Below are 20,101 nucleotides of genomic sequence, written 5' to 3'. Positions count from 1 at the left end.
AACCGGAAGTAAGGTTCGGATCCAGACGTGTATCACGTGCGTCCGATGAAACCGTCTATATACATTATATCTGAACACAGAATAAACAATATATAAATTTAGCAGAGTGCTACATTCACATACACTCTGCTATTGTTTAAGAGAGAGTGTAGACATGTCTCATCCAGAAATACACATCTCTGACAAATATACAGTATAGAGATTAACAAAATTAACTAATTCCCGGCCAGCCTTTTTTTAAGTTGCCCGACAGCATTTTTTTGATATTCACAAGTTTTACAAAATGCCTTCCAGGAAAATTCTCTTCTGTAAATATATAATCATAAAATATATTTTAAATGAAAAAAAAAACAGACCCTCTGATTTAAAATAAACAAACAAACAAATAATCAAAACAGAAAAAGGATCCTTCAAAAACCCTTTATAAAAACCTAAAATAATTGCATTTTTGTAAAGGACTTTTGTTAGACATCAGATTCAGAACGATGATCAAAACTTGTTGTAGAATTAGTTCATGGTTTAGTTTTTTATAATTTGTGTAATAGCGCCATCTAGTTGATAATAGCGACATTACAGATTACCGTAAAAACTTGTCAGGGAAGTGGTTTATTGTTTGTTTGAAAGCAGAGGGTCTGTTGTTTCATTTGATATATTTGTATCAGGGCTTTGAACCAGAAACAGTATTTTTTTTCCAGTTTTTGGTTCAACCCTAAAGTTGATATTCCTAAACCGGTTAGAACAAAAAAATAAAGTTCCCGAACGGTTAATAACGTTCCATGTCAGCTGTGGGACATACAAATAAGTAGGCTGGTCATTAGGACATTAAACTTAAATTATTAGTCTACATAATTTCCCTCAAGTCTCTATCTTGTCATCAAACATTAAAAAAGGCTACATTATGTAAGCAGCATAACTGTAATTCTGACATCCCTACATTTGTTGAATGCTCTTAAACACGCGCACACACATAAACGGAGGACGAATTCCAAACGGCGCTTCTGGAAGAAGATGCAGCATAAACAGTCGCTCCACATAAAGTGAAAATTACGTCGTTTTTCAGTGCTTTATTCACCAAATGTATTGGACTACAGTATGAGACACAGTAGCACAACCCTCTCTCAAGTTTATACATCAAGAGTTCTGATATTTGAAGGGCGGAGTTGGACTGGACACATTCAACCGAATGTGCGTACAGAAAATTGCTCACTTTAGTGTCTTTTTGCGGTTTAGTGTTAACATTTGCAAGCCTTTAAAACCCGTGCAAATTATCAACTTTCACCCTATTTACATTTGCGTATTAATCCGCGAATCACATGTGAGGCGAACCGTGGGTCGTAATCTGTACGGATCACGGATCAACTGCGATCCGTTACACCACTAATAAGTAAAAAACAAACATCTTGAGATACTTGGTAGCCTACAATATTTCCCTCTTATGATTGAGCATTAAAGACTTGGGCTTGAGTAGACTAATTGCTGGTGGCAAACTTCTCATTTCTCCGATGAGTCAACGACGACCGGAAGTGAACTTCATCGAGTCTTGCACAGAAATCTTGGCAAAGAACGGAAAAAATAATGGTATTAACCGGTTACCATTATTTTAAATAAACGTTTCTGTTCTGGAACATATATTTTTTTGAAAGTTTCTGGTTTCGTTTCTGTTCCTTGCAAAACATCAAAAGTTTCTGGTTTTTGTTCCGTGAACCGGTTCAAAGCCTTGATTTGTATGTTTATATATTTATGGAAAAAAAACTTTCCTGGAAGGCATTTTGTGAAACTTTTATTAAAATCATAAAAGGCTGGTGGGGAATGAGTTAAATATTTCTGTATTTTCTGTCAAAGCATCAATATAGGATTTGGAATAATAAAAACGGATGTGTTGTTTCTGTTTACAATGTTTACCTTTTATCAAGCTTCATAAAATGTAACGTGTGTCGTATATCCCTAGTGTCCTCATGGCATTTGAATGTGTAAAATCCATTTCATCATAAAACAAGTCTTGACCCGTGTGCTTTTTCTCCATGTGAGAGTTTACTGTATACAGTAGATGCCTCTTAGTAGTTATATGGGACCGGCATTCGTCAAACTTTTATGACCCCCTCCCCCACCCGGTGACAGTTGCTGTCTGACAGGTCGTTTTTATGACCCTTTGACAGGGGGGCGGGACCATCAATCAAAATCTGTACAAGTTGTCAACTTTAGACAGAAAGTATTTAATGGTTTTATGACGGGTCATTTAGAGTGATTGTTTTTCCTGAGTGTGTTTTATGTCAAGCGTATGGTGTCATGTTTAATGACGGCTCGTGTTTCGACATTTGCTGTTTATTGACATTTGATGTCAGATCTCAACCATCCTCCCTCCTTTCGCACAAGACATGCATTCTTTCACAGGGGTGCGTGTTGTAAAGCGATTAAAGATTTCTAAAACTCAATGTTGGTAAAACAATCCCCCATTACGGTGTCAAAAAAGTAAAATGTTTATTTTAGATTTAGACAAATCATGAACAATGCTACGATTAAAACATTTGTTTGTAACATCACAAGTTATTTAATGAAATATTCCGTATACGTGTATAGTTTAAGCAATGATCTGAGCCATAACCTTCGGAGCCGGCAATACTACAATCTTTAGACGAAAGTCTAAACTAAATACAATTTTAAACGATTCATGAGTTCCGTGAATCTTTTCATAACCTGCACTATAGTTTCACGCGTATTAAAGATCCGGCGGTGTCTGACAAAGCGCCGGGTGAGCGTTCATATCTGCCATTTTAAAATAATGTTAATAAATGTAATTCTGTCCACTATGGCAAAATAGGATTTTATTTTAGATTTACGGGAAACTTTAACCAAGTCTCTGATTAAGACATGTGTATACGTGCACAGATGGTGACAGAGAAACTTATATATGACGTTAATAAACTTTTAAATGTTTTTAAGAAGTATTCACCCCATTTTGGGGTTTTATTTTTAATTAAAGGCTTCTTAAAACATGTGTGATTATGTGTATATTATACAAAGAGTCTTATATTGTCTGCTCTGACAAAAATAAAGTATTATTTAGATTTAGGTCAATTGACTGTGTGTATCTTATAAATACAACTTGATAATACGTTTGTTTTGTCAAGAGACTTTTTTTAAAGTCACACAAGAATAAAATCTTTTAGTTGTAATGGTAAACATTAAATATACTATTATCTATTTAACTATAAGCTATATTTTTCTGATCAACCTCAAAGTTTTTGATGTTGAGCTTATGACCGTGTGTGATAGATATTTCACAGCAGGGTCGGTTGTAATCTAGGTAGAGTCTTTTAAAACTGTAGTGGTAAAATGTAATATGGTAACTCTGTCAAAAAAAAAAAGTAAAAGGTTTATTTTAGATCATAATCTATTTTATGGCAAACATTACTGTATCTAAAAGTTTTTAACAACACAATTTATTTAATGAAATACGCAGTATGTGTATAGCAATGAATTGTACCAAAACCCCCGTAGGTCGACATTTCTTTAGACTAAATCCTATTTATTTTAAACTATATAAAAGTTTAATCTTTTCAGACATAGTATTCTGATCACAACATTAGATCGCGCTCCGGCGTTTACAAACATACGCGGATGAATGTTCATATCCACCGTTAAGAAACTTTTAAACGATTAAAAACACTTTCATATCATCTTCTGGGTTTTGTTTTAAATTAATGATATCTTAAAACCAACTGGGAATATGTGTTTATTACACAATAAAATGTAATTATGGCCGCTCCGGTATAATAGGGGTTTTATTTTAGATTTGGGACTTTCTTTAACCAAGTCTCTGATTAAAACATGTGAATGCGTGCACCAAAGTTGTCAGATAACGTAGACTGATGCGCACATATATCTGGTGTTAAGAGCCTTTTAAACGTTTTAAGACATTTCACACCCTATTTTGAGTTTAATTCATTAATGTCATCTAATATCGAAGTGTGTACATGTCTATTTACGATAAATGTAACACGGTACGTATTGTCAAAATAAAAGGTTTCTTGAACATGTTATTCCAGTGTGTGGTTCTTGTCTTGCGAGTGTTCGACATATTTAGTGATGTGGAAAAAGTTTGTTGTTTGGACGAACAGTTTCAGTCTCTCTCTCTCGCTCTCTCTCTCTCTCTATCACCAGTCCGCTATCAAACAGCAGACAACCCCCCCCCAGATGTCTGGACAGAGGGAGTGTTGGTAAAATAAAAGAAACTCAGCCCCCATTGACAAAAAGTAATAGGTTTATTTTAGATTTCAGGCTTCATTACTCAGATACAGATTAAAGCATGTTATTTCTTATTCGTAATTTAAAGAAATTTAGAAGTTTTAAGACATTTCATCACACATCCTATGATGACATAAACCCTTGTGTTAGCCCTTAGAGGACAACAAAACGGGTGCAAATATTATTTATCAACGTTTGATGTTGTTATAAACCAGGTTGTCACATACGTGACAACAATCATTGCTTTAAAGACAAAACATTTAACAAATTTGACATTTTGTTAAACATGGTTGTGTGCGTCCACAAACACAACATCAGTTAGGACATGGTTCTACATAATATTAAAATCACGGGCTTACGTTAAATAGGTAAACCTTAATTTTTACTAAATAAAATAAAAATAAACTATTTTAACATATTATCTGATATTAGGTTAGGTTTAAGATGAATTAGTGTCTATAGCTTTACGAATTACATCGTAAAACCCCCAGCGGATATGGTGTGTGCGTGTGCGTGTGCGCGTGTGCAATGGCTGTTATCACGTGGTGCGGACCGAACGACCAACGCTGCGGGGGTTGTGAAGCGAAGAATGAGTTCAGATGAGAAGTTTTTCCTTCTGAACACAGAACCTTTACCAAAAACGTAACCCCGGATTAACACATCACAGAACAATTTGAACAACCGTGTCGGATTCGTACACACTAGAGGTCTGTTTTATGTTTTGCAGAAACTGTGGAAGCTTTTGATGCTGCCAAGGTGTCCGAATTCGCAAACAAACTATCAAACGCAACGCGGCGGAAACAGTGGACACGATCCTTTTGTTGCTGAGAAAGCGATTGAACTCAGAAACAAACAAGCAAGCAAAGTTGTCTACGAAACTACAGATTCTTGAAAAAGATGGCACAAAGATCATTCGAACGACTACGCAATGGCCAGATGGGGTATGTGTACGGGACCGACCTTTTTAAAGATATGCTTAAAAAGAACTACAAGCGCGAGATGTCCAATCTACTATGTACTGTGATATACAAAGAGGCCAATGTGTGCATGCCTCCAAACTATTGCGAATCTAACGCCGGTCGTGTAACCAGACTCAAGGAAAAAACAGATGGTGTGAAAATTATAGATGGCTCTTTCAATAACATGGTACAGACAGTTGTACAGGCCCAAGAGGAACCCCGTGTGATTATTAGAAAGGCCCTAGAGATATTTTATGAATGTGACGAGGCCGAGTTCTACATCATCAATATCATACTTATGTCGGCCTTTGTAATTGACGTATGCGTTGATATCCTTGTAAAGAAACGAGAAATTAATGTGTGTGAAATCATAGAAAATGCCGTAGATTTCATGTTTGATAAGGGTCTTGGATCATGCATACACTTTCTATGGTATCTAGATAATATCATAACGTTTAATGATGACTAAAAAACCAAACCTGTGAGCCAATGGTATATTTTACGCAAGTTTTACAGTTGTTTTTTAGTTTTCCAAAAGTTTCATTCTGTTTTATTTTTTACTCAACATTATGATGGCAATCCATGTCCGTCAACATTTGTATACTTTAACAAAAACTACGTTCTAGTAGTTTCAATGTATGGTCACTGTTGATTTTCATCATTGATTTTGTTTACTGCTTATGTTTTTTGTATGTTTTGATGTACCGATTTCATAAAAACAAAACAAAACAAAAATATACAAGGATTTATGGTCTTTATGTCTGTGTTGATACCACTAGGCTCAATCATTAGATCATTTAGACATCTTGTTCAGACAACGTGTGACATTGATCATTCTTCATATGTCTTTGCAACTCCACACAGAGAAACGTGAAAGATTAATAGAAATTACATGTGGCTACATCACATGTCTTTCAGAGGCGTAAAAATAAAAGTCAGCAGTGTTAGTATGGGAATCTCAAACAGCACAGGCACGAGCTGATCCTAATTTTGTTACCTGACGTCTGTCACATAGTCAAAGATCAACTACTTCATGTCTCTACGAATCCTGACATAGTTTTTAGTCTCATATACACAACACATCAAATGTAAACCACGGTAAACTAAATACATTTGACATCCAAGATCTCTAATTTTCTGACAAACCCAAAAAAGATGATGGGGTCATCATCAAACATCACTCACTTTTTAGATATCGAAAGGTTTTTGTTTATTTTAGTTTTACTCAACACTGAAATTTTAGTTAAGTACACAGAAATGCACAGATTCTACGTTTTCAGTATACATGTGTACATCACATTGTGATTTCAGTCTCAACTAGATCGATGATCTATCAATATTAGCTACAAATGCTGTTAGGATGCTTGCTCTGATTTCACAAAACATCCATTTACATTCAAAACCTATGGATTCAACGCCTTAAAATCATCAATTTTATTTCGTTCACATCAACCGCACCAAAATTTTTAGAATGTGCAAACTGTTTTACTGCGTTTTAAACATGTTTGTGCGGTTTCGGTCTAGATTTTATAGAAAACTTCAGAACATGACATCGTTTTAACATTTACAAAATGATGAAACATTTTACTTTTAAGTGGCTCCCATGAATATGTGTTGCTGTGACAAATACCTTTGATTGTTTGGAAATTATATGAATGCAGAGAAACAACGCAAAAGTTTTGAACTTTAACATAATTTATATGCGTCCTGATTTTTAAAAACAGTAAGCTGTAATGTTTCTTACACACAGATCTAATCATATCACAAGTCTGAATGTTTAATAACATAAAAACCTGTATGTAAAGGTTTGTTGGCGTATTTTAGACACAAGCTGTTTATTTTAATCTTTAAACAAATGTGTATGACAAAAGTTGTCCTGCCTGAACTGACACTAAGGATCGATGCCGAAATGTTAAATCTAAGCATTTGCAAAACAACTTTCACCATCATATAGATGTTTTCAATCTAATGGTACGGGGTTAAATGTGACCACACTATTTCAAACATTACCAAGTTGTAGATGGTTGTGACTTAATTTACAAGGTTTTAACATACATTACTGTTTGTCACGGGGTGTTTCATAGCATTGCGGTTACATGCAACAGACTCTCAAGTTTTATGTTAAAAGGATTACTAAATAAAAAACCTAAGCATTCTGTATTATGTTGGCACTGATGATTTACAAGTTTACAGTTTCAAACATTTTGCCATATTCGGTGTGTAAGATTTAGTAAATAAAACTAAAACATAAACAGTGTTGAAGCATTCCCTTAATCTTCTAGCAATAATTTTCAAGAGATTACCAACATGTATGATGTACTAACTGTCAGGGGATCTGTGATATTATTTTCTGAAGTAATTAGCTATCTAATGGCTACTGCACAATAACTTATGCGATAAAGAGTTTGTTACATAACCTATAGAAACGAAACAAGATAAATTACAAAGTCACTGGCATGAGGTTTACACTTAAACAAATCACGCAGATGTTTAAAGTGGTACATATTTTTTATTTCTCATCAAGTAAAAGAAATACATCATATGTTATCATTGTAGTGTAGAAATATCACAACGTTTTTCACGATCGGTTCAATAATTTCACAAACAGCAATTTGATTATTATTTGATATTGTAAATACACACAAACCACACAGGTAATAGTCTCTAAAGATTCTACAGAGCGCCATTAGCTTTTTGTCATCAAGTTTGTAACAGATGTTTTATTATATCTGAAGTAAGATATTATTTTCTGAAGTAATTAGCTATCTAATGGCTACTGCACAATAACTTATGCGATAAAGAGTTTGTTACATAACCTATAGAAACGAAACAAGATAAATTACAAAGTCACTGGCATGAGGTTTACACTTAAACAAATCACGCAGATGTTTAAAGTGAAGTTGTTACGCCCAGAGAGGAATGTCCCTAACTCCAGGACTCCTATCTCCGCCTATCCATTACAGTCATTACATCGGCGCCAGTATGATTCATTCAAACACAATCGCCTAACAAGTTTCAAGAAACTATGGACTCCTACTGCTACACCAACACATTCGCGCTACCCCACCCCAGAGCAATATGTATATGAGAGAACCTACAGCTGGACCTGTGCACTCAATAAGTCCACCATAGTATCTGATGGCGGACCATCAACCTACAACAACAACAACACAACCCTTTGTACGGATCAAGTAATGTCTGATGATGTTCCAATGGACCTGTGTCCCCAAGAATGATCCGACAATGCCTGATGAATCGATACACATTGCGTGTATCGATACCACAGACTGTTTGGTTTCAAGATCATGAAATAGGCGTTGTGATACATCTGTTACAAACTTGATGACAAAAAGCTAATGGCGCTCTGTAGAATCTTTAGAGACTATTACCTGTGTGGTTTGTGTGTATTTACAATATCAAATAATAATCAAATTGCTGTTTGTGAAATTATTGAACCGATCGTGAAAAACGTTGTGATATTTCTACACTACAATGATAACATATGATGTATTTCTTTTACTTGATGAGAAATAAAAAATATGTACCACTTTAAACATCTGCGTGATTTGTTTAAGTGTAAACCTCATGCCAGTGACTTTGTAATTTATCTTGTTTCGTTTCTATAGGTTATGTAACAAACTCTTTATCGCATAAGTTATTGTGCAGTAGCCATTAGATAGCTAATTACTTCAGAAAATAATATCACAGATCCCCTGACAGTTAGTACATCATACATGTTGGTAATCTCTTGAAAATTATTGCTAGAAGATTAAGGGAATGCTTCAACACTGTTTATGTTTTAGTTTTATTTACTAAATCTTACACACCGAATATGGCAAAATGTTTGAAACTGTAAACTTGTAAATCATCAGTGCCAACATAATACAGAATGCTTAGGTTTTTTATTTAGTAATCCTTTTAACATAAAACTTGAGAGTCTGTTGCATGTAACCGCAATGCTATGAAACACCCCGTGACAAACAGTAATGTATGTTAAAACCTTGTAAATTAAGTCACAACCATCTACAACTTGGTAATGTTTGAAATAGTGTGGTCACATTTAACCCCGTACCATTAGATTGAAAACATCTATATGATGGTGAAAGTTGTTTTGCAAATGCTTAGATTTAACATTTCGGCATCGATCCTTAGTGTCAGTTCAGGCAGGACAACTTTTGTCATACACATTTGTTTAAAGATTAAAATAAACAGCTTGTGTCTAAAATACGCCAACAAACCTTTACATACAGGTTTTTATGTTATTAAACATTCAGACTTGTGATATGATTAGATCTGTGTGTAAGAAACATTACAGCTTACTGTTTTTAAAAATCAGGACGCATATAAATTATGTTAAAGTTCAAAACTTTTGCGTTGTTTCTCTGCATTCATATAATTTCCAAACAATCAAAGGTATTTGTCACAGCAACACATATTCATGGGAGCCACTTAAAAGTAAAATGTTTCATCATTTTGTAAATGTTAAAACGATGTCATGTTCTGAAGTTTTCTATAAAATCTAGACCGAAACCGCACAAACATGTTTAAAACGCAGTAAAACAGTTTGCACATTCTAAAAATTTTGGTGCGGTTGATGTGAACGAAATAAAATTGATGATTTTAAGGCGTTGAATCCATAGGTTTTGAATGTAAATGGATGTTTTGTGAAATCAGAGCAAGCATCCTAACAGCATTTGTAGCTAATATTGATAGATCATCGATCTAGTTGAGACTGAAATCACAATGTGATGTACACATGTATACTGAAAACGTAGAATCTGTGCATTTCTGTGTACTTAACTAAAATTTCAGTGTTGAGTAAAACTAAAATAAACAAAAACCTTTCGATATCTAAAAAGTGAGTGATGTTTGATGATGACCCCATCATCTTTTTTGGGTTTGTCAGAAAATTAGAGATCTTGGATGTCAAATGTATTTAGTTTACCGTGGTTTACATTTGATGTGTTGTGTATATGAGACTAAAAACTATGTCAGGATTCGTAGAGACATGAAGTAGTTGATCTTTGACTATGTGACAGACGTCAGGTAACAAAATTAGGATCAGCTCGTGCCTGTGCTGTTTGAGATTCCCATACTAACACTGCTGACTTTTATTTTTACGCCTCTGAAAGACATGTGATGTAGCCACATGTAATTTCTATTAATCTTTCACGTTTCTCTGTGTGGAGTTGCAAAGACATATGAAGAATGATCAATGTCACACGTTGTCTGAACAAGATGTCTAAATGATCTAATGATTGAGCCTAGTGGTATCAACACAGACATAAAGACCATAAATCCTTGTATATTTTTGTTTTGTTTTGTTTTTATGAAATCGGTACATCAAAACATACAAAAAACATAAGCAGTAAACAAAATCAATGATGAAAATCAACAGTGACCATACATTGAAACTACTAGAACGTAGTTTTTGTTAAAGTATACAAATGTTGACGGACATGGATTGCCATCATAATGTTGAGTAAAAAATAAAACAGAATGAAACTTTTGGAAAACTAAAAAACAACTGTAAAACTTGCGTAAAATATACCATTGGCTCACAGGTTTGGTTTTTTAGTCATCATTAAACGTTATGATATTATCTAGATACCATAGAAAGTGTATGCATGATCCAAGACCCTTATCAAACATGAAATCTACGGCATTTTCTATGATTTCACACACATTAATTTCTCGTTTCTTTACAAGGATATCAACGCATACGTCAATTACAAAGGCCGACATAAGTATGATATTGATGATGTAGAACTCGGCCTCGTCACATTCATAAAATATCTCTAGGGCCTTTCTAATAATCACACGGGGTTCCTCTTGGGCCTGTACAACTGTCTGTACCATGTTATTGAAAGAGCCATCTATAATTTTCACACCATCTGTTTTTTCCTTGAGTCTGGTTACACGACCGGCGTTAGATTCGCAATAGTTTGGAGGCATGCACACATTGGCCTCTTTGTATATCACAGTACATAGTAGATTGGACATCTCGCGCTTGTAGTTCTTTTTAAGCATATCTTTAAAAAGGTCGGTCCCGTACACATACCCCATCTGGCCATTGCGTAGTCGTTCGAATGATCTTTGTGCCATCTTTTTCAAGAATCTGTAGTTTCGTAGACAACTTTGCTTGCTTGTTTGTTTCTGAGTTCAATCGCTTTCTCAGCAACAAAAGGATCGTGTCCACTGTTTCCGCCGCGTTGCGTTTGATAGTTTGTTTGCGAATTCGGACACCTTGGCAGCATCAAAAGCTTCCACAGTTTCTGCAAAACATAAAACAGACCTCTAGTGTGTACGAATCCGACACGGTTGTTCAAATTGTTCTGTGATGTGTTAATCCGGGGTTACGTTTTTGGTAAAGGTTCTGTGTTCAGAAGGAAAAACTTCTCATCTGAACTCATTCTTCGCTTCACAACCCCCGCAGCGTTGGTCGTTCGGTCCGCACCACGTGATAACAGCCATTGCACACGCGCACACGCACACGCACACACCATATCCGCTGGGGGTTTTACGATGTAATTCGTAAAGCTATAGACACTAATTCATCTTAAACCTAACCTAATATCAGATAATATGTTAAAATAGTTTATTTTTATTTTATTTAGTAAAAATTAAGGTTTACCTATTTAACGTAAGCCCGTGATTTTAATATTATGTAGAACCATGTCCTAACTGATGTTGTGTTTGTGGACGCACACAACCATGTTTAACAAAATGTCAAATTTGTTAAATGTTTTGTCTTTAAAGCAATGATTGTTGTCACGTATGTGACAACCTGGTTTATAACAACATCAAACGTTGATAAATAATATTTGCACCCGTTTTGTTGTCCTCTAAGGGCTAACACAAGGGTTTATGTCATCATAGGATGTGTGATGAAATGTCTTAAAACTTCTAAATTTCTTTAAATTACGAATAAGAAATAACATGCTTTAATCTGTATCTGAGTAATGAAGCCTGAAATCTAAAATAAACCTATTACTTTTTGTCAATGGGGGCTGAGTTTCTTTTATTTTACCAACACTCCCTCTGTCCAGACATCTGGGGGGGGGTTGTCTGCTGTTTGATAGCGGACTGGTGATAGAGAGAGAGAGAGAGAGAGAGAGAGAGACTGAAACTGTTCGTCCAAACAACAAACTTTTTCCACATCACTAAATATGTCGAACACTCGCAAGACAAGAACCACACACTGGAATAACATGTTCAAGAAACCTTTTATTTTGACAATACGTACCGTGTTACATTTATCGTAAATAGACATGTACACACTTCGATATTAGATGACATTAATGAATTAAACTCAAAATAGGGTGTGAAATGTCTTAAAACGTTTAAAAGGCTCTTAACACCAGATATATGTGCGCATCAGTCTACGTTATCTGACAACTTTGGTGCACGCATTCACATGTTTTAATCAGAGACTTGGTTAAAGAAAGTCCCAAATCTAAAATAAAACCCCTATTATACCGGAGCGGCCATAATTACATTTTATTGTGTAATAAACACATATTCCCAGTTGGTTTTAAGATATCATTAATTTAAAACAAAACCCAGAAGATGATATGAAAGTGTTTTTAATCGTTTAAAAGTTTCTTAACGGTGGATATGAACATTCATCCGCGTATGTTTGTAAACGCCGGAGCGCGATCTAATGTTGTGATCAGAATACTATGTCTGAAAAGATTAAACTTTTATATAGTTTAAAATAAATAGGATTTAGTCTAAAGAAATGTCGACCTACGGGGGTTTTGGTACAATTCATTGCTATACACATACTGCGTATTTCATTAAATAAATTGTGTTGTTAAAAACTTTTAGATACAGTAATGTTTGCCATAAAATAGATTATGATCTAAAATAAACCTTTTACTTTTTTTTTTTGACAGAGTTACCATATTACATTTTACCACTACAGTTTTAAAAGACTCTACCTAGATTACAACCGACCCTGCTGTGAAATATCTATCACACACGGTCATAAGCTCAACATCAAAAACTTTGAGGTTGATCAGAAAAATATAGCTTATAGTTAAATAGATAATAGTATATTTAATGTTTACCATTACAACTAAAAGATTTTATTCTTGTGTGACTTTAAAAAAAGTCTCTTGACAAAACAAACGTATTATCAAGTTGTATTTATAAGATACACACAGTCAATTGACCTAAATCTAAATAATACTTTATTTTTGTCAGAGCAGACAATATAAGACTCTTTGTATAATATACACATAATCACACATGTTTTAAGAAGCCTTTAATTAAAAATAAAACCCCAAAATGGGGTGAATACTTCTTAAAAACATTTAAAAGTTTATTAACGTCATATATAAGTTTCTCTGTCACCATCTGTGCACGTATACACATGTCTTAATCAGAGACTTGGTTAAAGTTTCCCGTAAATCTAAAATAAAATCCTATTTTGCCATAGTGGACAGAATTACATTTATTAACATTATTTTAAAATGGCAGATATGAACGCTCACCCGGCGCTTTGTCAGACACCGCCGGATCTTTAATACGCGTGAAACTATAGTGCAGGTTATGAAAAGATTCACGGAACTCATGAATCGTTTAAAATTGTATTTAGTTTAGACTTTCGTCTAAAGATTGTAGTATTGCCGGCTCCGAAGGTTATGGCTCAGATCATTGCTTAAACTATACACGTATACGGAATATTTCATTAAATAACTTGTGATGTTACAAACAAATGTTTTAATCGTAGCATTGTTCATGATTTGTCTAAATCTAAAATAAACATTTTACTTTTTTGACACCGTAATGGGGGATTGTTTTACCAACATTGAGTTTTAGAAATCTTTAATCGCTTTACAACACGCACCCCTGTGAAAGAATGCATGTCTTGTGCGAAAGGAGGGAGGATGGTTGAGATCTGACATCAAATGTCAATAAACAGCAAATGTCGAAACACGAGCCGTCATTAAACATGACACCATACGCTTGACATAAAACACACTCAGGAAAAACAATCACTCTAAATGACCCGTCATAAAACCATTAAATACTTTCTGTCTAAAGTTGACAACTTGTACAGATTTTGATTGATGGTCCCGCCCCCCTGTCAAAGGGTCATAAAAACGACCTGTCAGACAGCAACTGTCACCGGGTGGGGGAGGGGGTCATAAAAGTTTGACGAATGCCGGTCCCATATAACTACTCCTCTTCAATGCAGTATTCATTTTGCAGATAACAAATCAGAAACTACTTCAGAACACAGCAGTTTTTCAATAAAACACTCTGAAACTTTAAAGGGGCCATGACATGTTTTTTATTATTTTGGGGCCGATCACATAAAAAGCATATTAAACTCTTGGAAAGCAAGGCGAACAGTGCAGCATGGCTTTTAATGTTGCTACTTAACCACGAGGCAGCTCTCCTGTCAATCAAATATTGTAGCGTGAGCACTCTTTTGCTGTTAGCTGTCATATTAGCAGAAACTTTAAAAAAGGGTACTTGCACTTGGATGTATTAATGATACAAAGTATCATGCTATATGTCAAAAAATCAAGTGACATTTAACTTCTAATGTCATGACCCCTTTATTTATAATACAATATTGTTTTAATACTGATTTCAGCCTGTCATACCAGACAAACTAAATTTGAAATGCACAGCCGCAATCATTCTCGCTCTCATGTTTTCTGTTTTGTGTTGCACAGATCCAACGCTCCAGAAACAAGCAGATGAGGGAGATGTTTCCTGATGGTTTCGGAATCCATCATGCCGGAATGTTGCGCCAGGACCGTACGCTGATGGAAAACATGTTCTCCAGAGGTTACCTGAAGGTTCTGGTGTGTACAGCTACGCTGGCCTGGGGTGTTAACCTGCCCGCTCACGCTGTCATCATCAAGGTCAGAATGCATCCGTGCATGTGTTATTAAACATCGTGCTGTGTTGTCTGAGTTTTTCTGTGTCGTTCTGCTGTCAGGGCACTAATATCTATGATGCCAAGCGTGGTGCCTTGGTCGATCTGGGCATCCTGGACGTCATGCAGATCTTCGGTCGGGCTGGGCGGCCTCAGTTCGATAAGTACGGCGAGGGAACCATCATCACGACCCATGACAAGCTGAGCCATTACCTGACGCTCCTGACCCAGCAGAATCCCATAGAGAGTCAATTTCAGCAGAGCCTCGCTGACAACCTCAATGCTGAGGTACAGCACTGTTGACTGATCATTTCACCTACAACAGCACACAGTCAAAAAAGGACACGCAGCTGTTTGGTCAAATAAGGCTTATTACAAAATATATAGGGACGCACAGAATGGTCGGCAACCAAAACACATATGGTCAAAAGTAGCAGAAACATACACTCTTAGAACCAATGTGTTAAAAACAACACAATGATGCGCTATATTGATCCAGTTTTTCACAAAAACAAAGTTTTATAAAATGATAAACCTCACATATCACCCTTTGTGTTTCGCTGTGGTTGCGTGAAAACAGCAAGACTTTTAGAAAATGCTAATTAATGATCTGCCTGATGCATTCAGAGCAACAACTGTACATAAAGCAATGCATCACGCCAGCACCTGACTTTAAAACATGTAATCAGCAATATATAGATACGTGCTTTTACTGGTAACTTGACTGACCTCCTCTCTTCTTGGCGAATATTTCTGTGATTTGCAGCATCAGTGACTCTCTCTGCTTCTCCTTTGCGCTGCATATTTGTTAAATAAAGCCAAAAAGGCAGTGCGTTGCCGCCGTTGGGTCATATGGTGGCTGAAGCCCCCCTAAAAAGGGCCTGGTGACGCTCCTTACCATGTTTGAAAGATTCGCTCACAATGCAATGCTAACAGAAGCTAACTTACAGACTGTGAGTATGAAGCGGGAGGAATTACCTACATCACCAGTCCCAGGAAGTACAATCTGTATTTGTTGTAACGTTTCCTCTGCCATCTCCTGTCTCTCTTGCCGCCATCTCTCTCTCTCCCCCTCTACTCGTTCGTGACCGTGCATGCAGGTGCGCGTCCACTGCTCAACATACGGTGCTATATAAGCGTCGTTGTAAGTTTATTAAGGCAGAATAATGAATAGGTTATTTGCATTTTGTTCGGGAATAGAAGATGGGATTAATATCTGTTTAGCCATGACTCATTTGTGTGACCGAATGTAAATGGAACAGTTTTAACTCTATCTATAGCTATCTGATCAGAGAAGTGACCAGGTGTAAATGGCCCACCTTTCAGCGCATCTCTAAATATATATGAATAGTTTGGTTCCAAAACGCAATAAATCCATTTTTACTATTTTGGGTAAAAACGTGTTTTCTATATCAAGAAACTGACAAGATGAAAACCACTATTTTTTGTTACAAACTTTCACATATCATCTTTAGGTTAAAATAACATTAAACATTCAAATCCATATTTGAAAAAATCCGATTTATCAATGCCATCAAAAGTATTATTTTGTTTTTGTTTGTTTGTTTGTTGATCACGAAGTACAAAGTAGATGAGGAAAACTAGGAGTCTAGTATTCAAAGCGCTAAGCGGTTAAGCAGATTTATTGCGTTCTGCAGAGAAGGAGGACTGGTGTTTGTCGTGGTTTGGAAAAAAGGGAGAAAAGATGACAGAATAACACGGCAGATATCAGATTTTGCATGAAATGAAGAATTGAATTTTTAATACTGACCTGATACAATACTGATTTTGGCAGTAACTAGTAAAAAAATGGTTTATCGCGTTTTGCAACCAAATTCTTCATATATATTGCCACAGTTATGTTAAGTAAGTGTTATTCACAGTAATTACTACTTAATACAGTATATCATTACCCAATAGAAACACATTATTTTAATTTGACAATTGTGTTCATCTAAAGAGTCAAGTGTAACATTTCATCACTTAGAAAAATACCGGTACATTTGTTTTGTTTCTCAGTATATCAAAATCATAATATTAACACAGAGATGCCAGAGATACTCAACCACATCACTTCAAAACACTTCAATTTATGCATTTTTATTTAGTATCACATGAATATACTTTTATTCAAATGAGGAAATGATCGAAATGTTTCTTGATGAATTATAGGACTCATGTACATGTTGATTCATTTAGCAATCACAACATTTATTCAGAACAGAAACGTATGATGGCTAAAGTATTGTCAATGTGTGTACAGATAACGCTGATGATCTGTATCTGACATATCGTTCTTATTATTAATACACTGTTATCTACAGTACCATAACATACCAGATAAACTAACACATGCACAGTAAATGACTTAACATACACACAGACACACGCATTTCATGACAATGCTCTCCATTGTTAAGTCTTCTAACTGTATTCAAACTAAATTTCATTAAGGATATTCATAAATTTAGTGAAACATTATGTTTTGAACATCAGTTGTGTGTTTTATAGGAAATCTAGTTATGACGTAATGATATAACATTGTTTTTAATATTATATCATTTTATGATATTTCATGTTAGAACGCAGTTGGCGTGCATTAAATTAGGTTTAGACAAAGGTTGAAATATGTAATACTTCATTATACCACTGGGTGGCAGCATCTGCCTTGTGAATGTCAGTAGAAACTCCTGATGAATTTGTCCACCAGATGGCACAGTAACATCAGAAATCAACCTGTAAACCTTTTAATATCCATGAGGTCATGTGTGTGTGTGTTTTATAAATGAACGCCACAATCACACAGAAGAAGAAGAAATAATGCACTGTTAAACATAAACCACAGAGAGCGGTCACATTTGATTTGACTGAAGTACTAGTAAATCTGACGTGTTATTTGTGTTTTATGTGCAGATAGCTCTAGGGACCGTCACTAACGTGGATGAAGCCGTCAGGTGGTTGAGTTACACGTATCTGTATGTCCGGATGAGAGCCAATCCGCTTGTATACGGGATCAACCACAAGGCCTATCAGGTACTGTAGATTTACACCTGTGTGTATCTTAATGTCCTTTTCTTTCTTCTTGTATGTTTACAGTTGTTTCTATAATCAAACATGTTTAAATTTGTATTATTGATTGATTGATTGATTGAGATGTTGTGTTTCAGATGGACCCACAGTTGGAGCTCTATAGGAAGGAGTTAGTGCTGGAGTCCGGCAGAAAACTGGATAAGGCTCGAATGATTCGTTTTGATGAGAGAACCGGTTATTTCGCTTCCACGGACCTTGGCAGAACGGCCAGTCACTACTATATCAAATATAACACCATCGAGGTGAGATAAGACCAAAGCCAATTGTGATTTTGTCTGAGCTATGAATGAAATAAAAATATGAGAATTGAATTACTTTAGGCTAAAAGATTTCATTCAAACCATATTAACCAAGTATTGCCGTACCCTGGTTTGCCAGTAGGTGCCGCCGCAATCAAGCTCAGACATTAAACTCAGTTTATGATTGTTATTCAAAGATGAATTTTTCCAGCATGGTTTGGTCAACGCTTGAAGAGTTTTCAAGCATCATTAGTAGTTCTGCTCATGTTTTTAGTGTTAGTGAACTCTTTCAGTTCTCTGAACCTGAGCCATTCCTCATGGTGTCTGCCGCTTGTTGAGTAGACATCTGATATTCATTTCAGATTTCAGTCAGATTTACCATTTTCACCTGAGGGCAAAGATAAAAGAGGCATAAAAATCGCATTTACACCGAGAGCGTGGCACCTGAGCCGTATCTGCAGAGCAGAAGTTCCCACCAACAGCACCTTAACAACCACCCATAGTACATAAAACACAACTGATGTTGTTCATTCTGCTTTTCTCTCTTTACATCTTACAGACGTTCAATGAGCTGTTTAACTCACAGAAAACTGAAGCAGATATTCTGAGCATCGTTTCAAACGCTGAAGAATTTGAGCAGATAAAGGTGAGTGCCCAATACATCACATCTAATAACAAAGCATTGTGTTGTAGTCAAAACCACCTCAACTGAGACCGAGTCAAATCGTATATTTATTTTCACCCATGTTTTTTTCTGACCCGGCACAAGAAAAGAAATGATAGGAAAAAAGTCGCACTTTTACAATAAATCCATCAGTTTAGTGATATTCACACTGTGGTCTGGACTAGAGGTGGACCGATTAATCGGTTTTGCCGATTAATCGACACCGATAGTTCATTGGTGGAACGATCGGCTATCGGCAAAAATCCATGCAATAGTTTTTCCGAGTTGCTTCCTATCATGAAAAAATGTTGTTGACTAGATGCCGGTTTAGCAGAGAAACAACAGCAGGAACCTAAATTTGTCGTCAAGGCTGACACGACGTTTATATTAGTAGTACCTCAAACAAAAATACATGCAGATCAATCCAACCCAAATGTTTAATGTCATGATTATCACCATACATTCGCATTAGTTTATATCCAACTGGTAACTTTTATTCATGATTTAGCCGGCTAAACTGCATATTTTAAGCTTCCATTTGAAAAACTATCGGTCGATTAATCGGTAATCGGCAAGTACGGATCAATTTATCGGTATCGTTAAAATTCACTATCGGTCGACCTCTAGTCTGGACCGCTCTTGAAATGAAATGTTGAGCGTTCAGAAGACTTCTACAACACAGTAAAGGTGTTGAGGTGTCACACACAGGTTCGAGATGAAGAAATGGAGGAACTGGAACATATGTTGTGTGATTTCTGCGAACTGCCAGCAGCCGGAGGTGTGGAGAACGGCTACGGCAAAATCAACATCCTACTTCAGACGTACATCAGCCGTGGAGAGGTGGACAGCTTCTCGCTCATATCTGATCTGTCTTATGTAGCACAGGTAAGAGTTCATCACAGTCAAACTTATCACATGATCTCATTACATTGCATTTAACAATGAAAACAAACATCACGGGTAAGTATAATAGTGTGTATTATTATTTCCAAGATTTTGGTTGCGT

The 20,101-nt window shown here is 35.8% G+C and overlaps 1 protein-coding gene across 1 annotated transcript in view; it reads left to right on the top strand.

The window, feature by feature from the left end:
• Positions 1 to 20,101, top strand: part of ascc3 (activating signal cointegrator 1 complex subunit 3) — a 294,060-nt gene that overhangs the window by 216,363 nt on the left and 57,596 nt on the right. The window contains exons 15-20 of the mRNA XM_065246358.2: positions 14,897 to 15,088; positions 15,166 to 15,390; positions 18,016 to 18,135; positions 18,270 to 18,434; positions 18,991 to 19,077; positions 19,804 to 19,980. Of these exons, the coding sequence (XP_065102430.2) occupies positions 14,897 to 15,088; positions 15,166 to 15,390; positions 18,016 to 18,135; positions 18,270 to 18,434; positions 18,991 to 19,077; positions 19,804 to 19,980 (966 nt within the window). The remainder of the gene's footprint in view (positions 1 to 14,896; positions 15,089 to 15,165; positions 15,391 to 18,015; positions 18,136 to 18,269; positions 18,435 to 18,990; positions 19,078 to 19,803; positions 19,981 to 20,101) is intronic.

Source organism: Paramisgurnus dabryanus, chromosome 13 (assembly GCF_030506205.2).
Source record: "Paramisgurnus dabryanus chromosome 13, PD_genome_1.1, whole genome shotgun sequence".
NCBI lineage: Eukaryota > Metazoa > Chordata > Actinopteri > Cypriniformes > Cobitidae > Paramisgurnus > Paramisgurnus dabryanus.
The sequence above is the reverse complement of the archived record's forward strand: the minus strand, read 5'-3'. Positions and strand labels throughout refer to the sequence as shown.